Raw genomic sequence first — 5,372 nt, 5'->3', positions numbered from 1 at the left:
GACCCATTTTTAATGAAAAAGTTGCTGAAAAGTGAAAATTGTGGGTCCGTGAACAGTGTACAAATGTACTGTTTATTGTCAAAAGTCAACAAGTGCGGCTACTGTTCATTGAACAGTAGCCGCACAGTACCGAAAAGGTGAATTTATACGGCTGAAAGAAAAAAAAAAAAAAAAAAAAAAAAAAAGGAAAAAACGCAAACGTGCAACGCAACGCATGCCCCAAACGGTCTCTAAATATTGATATTTTGTGTAAAGAATTACTCAGAAACTTCAATGATGCAAGTGTCCAATTTCCTTGAAAATGAAATATTACTAACGGTCCTTTCTACGAAAAAATAAGAAAAGAATATTGCTAACGGTCAAGGAAATTTTATTCGCTCCGTAACGAAGTCTTTTTATAAACTGAAAATATAATTTTCATTAAGTCGTTGGGAGCGTTTGCCTTCTTACCAAGTAAGTTTACGATTAAAGAAGGAACTGGTCCAGTCCATTGTTCAGCCCCATTCTTTGGGTTCACCTATATGGCGGGCTGAGATTAAATCCATAAGTATACTCCATTTTCAGTTCAGTCCTGATACCAAATGAAATAATAACTATTTTAGAGAAGAATATTATATAGTAAGTATTTAGTCTTTATAGTACTTGGAGGGGTGATCACCTGGAAAGTTCTCGTATTGCATCCCTTTCTTTTATCTCTTTGTGTGTATATATATATATATATATATAAAGTATTTAGTATTTGTGTTCACGATCTCATATAATTTTACAAGTCAAATATACTTGAGTATACCTTTTCCTATCCAAGTTGTGTTAGCATAAATGAAAAATGACAAAATTTAGCTATAAAATCGGTTGTAGCCTAAGACTACAACATTACTCAATATTATTAACATTTTTACATATTTTTAAAATCTAACAATTGAATTGTATGTTCTTTACGTTCATAATATGTATGTTAAATTTTATGCCAATAAGATATTATTTACTATATGATCTATAAAATTATATTTTATGCATAATTTTAAACTACAAAATCTTGCAATTTAAATAATTCATTGATAACATAGCTATTTTTTTTAATTTTCTAGAAATTTTACAAACATAGAGGATATTAAAAAAAAAAAAGCAATTTAATGGTGGATTTGTCAAAATTCACCTCCGATAAAAAGATATTAAGTAAGGTTATAACCTTAAACTACAATAAATTTTGTAACTAAACTTTATCCAACGAAAAATTTGATGTTCATAATTCGTAAATGCTTGTGAGAATCCAATTTTCCAAAAAAGGAAAGGATAATAATAACTCTTGCTAAAATTATATTCATAATTATTGAGGACTCTTCATTGTTTTGACTTTTTGAAGGATAATGTCATACAAGAGTGGACAATTCTAGACTAGAAATAATAGCATCAACTATTTACAAGTTACAAGATGCCATGTCTCAATCTCATACTCGCAAATAAAAAACTCAAACTAATAAACAATATGATAAACAAAATCTTTGGTGCAATTATGAAGTTTTAACAGCACAGTTCTGAAAGACATGTTTCCTTACCGAGCAATAGAACTAGTTCCACAGACAGATCATACAACAAAACACAAAGGAAGCTTTTGCAGCACTCATGCATAGGCAGCAGCAGCTTCAGGATGGTAATGTAGCATCTCATTCCACATCATTTCCCTTATCATCCGTTCCCCCAAATTTTCATCGATGTTGAGATTAATCGGGACCTGGGCAGGAGGATTGGATCTGGGGTCATACAACCCTGACATATAAGGGTGTTGGAGTGCTTCATCGACAGTAATTCTCTTAGTTGGATCAAATATAAGCATCCTTTGCAATAAGTCTATAGCTAAAGGATCAGCCTGGGGGTATAAATGAGAAAAATGCATTCCCCTAGAGTAGGGCAGTGTTTTGATGTACTTCCTGGCCTTTGGATTATCAATGAACTCAAGATGAGATTCATGCTGGCTTCCAAGAACATTGATAATCAGTTTCAGTTGGTTGAGACACTCAGTTCCAGGGAAGATTGGTTTCCGACCAAGAATTTCAGCAAAGATGCATCCTACAGACCAGACATCAATGGAGGTTCCATAATTGTCACAGCACAAGAGTAGCTCTGGCGCACGATACCAGCGGGTGACAACATACTCTGTCATGAACTGACCATTGCCTTCACTAGTTCTTGCCAGCCCAAAATCACATATCTTCAAGTCACAATTAGCATTGACAAGGAGGTTGCCAGGCTTCAAGTCCCGGTGAAGGATGTTTGCTGAATGGAGATACTTGAGCCCCCGAAGCAACTAAAATGAGTGATGTAAATTAGTCCCAAGAATATTGACAACAAAAATACTTGAAAAAGAAAATAATAAAGAGAGAGTCCAAATTTAATTAATAATTTTGTATAGTGACACAAGAATTAAATCTTAGCTATGCAAGATCAGTCTTCTAGAAAGCATATTGATTAAGTTGCACAGAGGAAAATGTAACGACTGCTGTATCTTTCTGAAATTGCTTTATAGGTGGCACATTTAAGATTAGCACAAATGGTTTTCTAATTCAGTTTATAGATGCTCCACAAAGTTAGTTTGTTCTAAAACAAGATGAAGCCACATTAAGAGCAGAGAAGCACTTGCCACTCTTCCAGAAGGCAAAACAAGTGAATCACAGAAGACCCTGGTCTTTGCAGTGAGATGACAAGCATGTTCAGTTTAAAGAGCACAGTTTTTTATAAACAATGCTTAACCATAGAACTATGTATTGACTTAAGTATGTTTGAACTTCACTTGACAGCTATAACATTGTAATATTGCAGGAACTCCAACAATATCAGAACTATGGGTTAAATATGAGCATCAAAGTCGTCTCAATGACAGACAGATTGAAGGGATTTAAAGGACAAGTGGAGAAAGTATGTATATTCAATTAAACATGGATACCCAAACAGATGTAAAAACGAATTTCAGAATTCACAAATAGTCCAATTATAAAGCAGAAACTACCCATGGAATATCCAATATTTATATGTGCTTTGTCCATGTCTGAACCACACATTGTCTGCTAAAGGTTGAACATTGATTGTAAATCAGTATTTACCGGTTACCATTTTAAGACTGATTTCAATTCAACACATGTGAACTTAATAGTTATATCTTTATGTCTGTTCCAATTGATTGTTTCTGACACTTCAATCAAACACAGTGTTTCTCTGTTAAATAAATTCCACTGGAGGGTCATTTAATCCTAGTATTAGAATTGGCCAAATATTTGTTATGAACAGAGTAATCAAAATTCATACTTCAGCAAACTGGTATTAATCTGCATACTAAGGAACCAAATACAAATATAGTCCCTCATCATCATGCATTCTTCGATTACCAAATTAGTACCAAGTACCAACACAGCTGAAAATAATAAAAATTGAAAAAACACCATAACACTACTTGAGAGAACTTATTAATACCTGAAATAAAAAATATTTGCAATGATCACTGGAAAGCGGCTGTGAGGACTTAATGATATGATGGAGATCCGTATCCATAAGTTCGTAAACCAAATACACGTCCTTGAAGCTCGTCCTGTGAATTGGCATCATAACATCCTTCAAAGCAATCACATTCTCATGGCGAATGTGTCTAAGAAGCTTCAACTCCCTCAGTGTCCTCAACGCATCGATACGATTCTCAAACACGTTGTTGATCTTCTTGATTGCGACTTTCTCATTGGTTTCCCTATTGATGGAAGAGCAAACAACCCCATATGCCCCTCTACCTATGGGCTTAATCGGCACATATTTCGTGTCAATCTCAAACAAAGTTTGCCACATTGAGTAGTAATGCTTCCCTCGTTGGTTAATCCCATTTGGAGGCTCAACTAGAGTAGCCATTCCCCTCCTATAATTCAACATAGTACAACCCAAATTTACTATATAGCAAAGAACTAAAACTATGAACTACTTCAACTAACAAAGATTAGCAGCATAAATAATAGGAATTGCTTTAATTAACTATCTAATAATGTTTGCTAATTATCCCCAAAAAAAAAAAAAAAAAAAAAAACAAAGAAAGAGAGTTTTAAGGGTTAAGCATCGATCCTTACTTGACAATTCAACTTCTGNAATTTTGCATAGGTTTATTTTAGTGTTGGCAAATTTCTCGTCAAAGTTTAAATTGTAATCGTATCAATTTCCATGTATCTTGTTCTTTTGAGTTGTAATCATTTGAGTCACCATTACCAATAAAGAAAGAGCTAAAAGTTCGTTGTTGTGAAGATCTTGGTCAAGCAAAGTTTGAAGTGTCAAGTGAGTGAAATAATATGGACTTCGGTTGAGTGAGCTGCCCATAAAATTTCGATATCATGAATTTTCTTCCAATCCGAGAGAAACCATCCAACCTTTGATTTGTACACATTATAAGAACAAAAAATAAACCATAATCTGTAGAGAGCAAAGGTAGATTAGTGATGTATGACATGTACTAACCTACCATTGGCCAGTGATGTATATTTTCTCCCTAATTAGGAGATAAAGAAATGACTAATTTTACACTTTTTTTTTTTACAATCACCACAAGATCATCATTTTTCCCTTAAAAATACATAAAGAATAGTGACATTGTCCATATGATCCATTCTTTCTTTTCTTTCATTTTATCTTTCCCTCTCCCACTTCTTATTTTTCTCTTTTCAGCCGTCCCTCATTTTGTTTTATGGAATCATTGTTAATTTTTATGCACCATTTCATTTGCGTATAACTCTTTATTCCATCCTAAAATGGGGAAAAGAAAAAAAGAAAAAAAAAAAAAAAAAAGGCAAAGCATGGAGTGTTTTTGTTATTATTTTTTGTTTCTCTAATCAAAAAGTATCTAAAGCCATGCCTTTTACCAAACTTACATGACATGCATCAGTAATTATATTGAGGTTGATATATATATATATATAATTAAAAAAAAAAAAAAAAAAAAAAAGGTTAAAAGGTGACACCTTTAGTCCTAACTGACAACTTCAGGAGGCAATGCCTTTTTTTTTTTTTTTTTTTTTTTTTTTTTTTTTTTTTTTTTTTTTTTTTATGGAAGAGGTAATGCTTTAAGTGAACTAAAAAGAGCCCAAATTATTGGCTAACATTATCTGTGAAATGTGTGCTTAAAGGGAAGGCTCAATACTGAATGGGTCTAAAGTTTTTCATAGCCAATTTTACACAAGCACCCATAAAGGATAAAGATAACCCCTTTCAAAAAAAAAAAAATGATAACAAAATAAAGCTCGCGTTGTTATTGTATCAAGCAAAAGGTGACCCATGATAATGATTTTTACTTTTTAGAGAATGTAAGGTAACAAATAGCAAAAGAAAAAATTTCTCAAAAAAAAAAAAAA

At 32.8% G+C, this 5,372-nt stretch overlaps 1 protein-coding gene across 1 annotated transcript; it reads right to left on the bottom strand.

Moving 5' to 3' along the window:
* Positions 1-1,293: 1,293 nt before the first annotated feature.
* On the bottom strand, positions 1,294-4,118 carry LOC112009389 (mitogen-activated protein kinase 7). The gene is made up of 3 exons (XM_065772752.1): positions 4,101-4,118; positions 3,466-3,895; positions 1,294-2,305 (listed from the first exon to the last, which is right to left on the bottom strand). The coding sequence occupies exons 2-3, from the start codon at positions 3,886-3,888 to the stop codon at positions 1,622-1,624; spliced, it is 1,107 nt and encodes a 368-aa protein (XP_065628824.1). The 5' UTR covers positions 3,889-3,895; positions 4,101-4,118; the 3' UTR covers positions 1,294-1,621.
* Between the last annotated feature and the right edge of the window lie 1,254 nt (positions 4,119-5,372).

The sequence above is a fragment of the Quercus suber genome, unplaced genomic scaffold (assembly GCF_002906115.3).
Source record: "Quercus suber isolate HL8 unplaced genomic scaffold, Cork oak 2.0 scaffold_63, whole genome shotgun sequence".
Lineage (NCBI taxonomy): Eukaryota > Viridiplantae > Streptophyta > Magnoliopsida > Fagales > Fagaceae > Quercus > Quercus suber.
The sequence above is the reverse complement of the archived record's forward strand: the minus strand, read 5'-3'. Positions and strand labels throughout refer to the sequence as shown.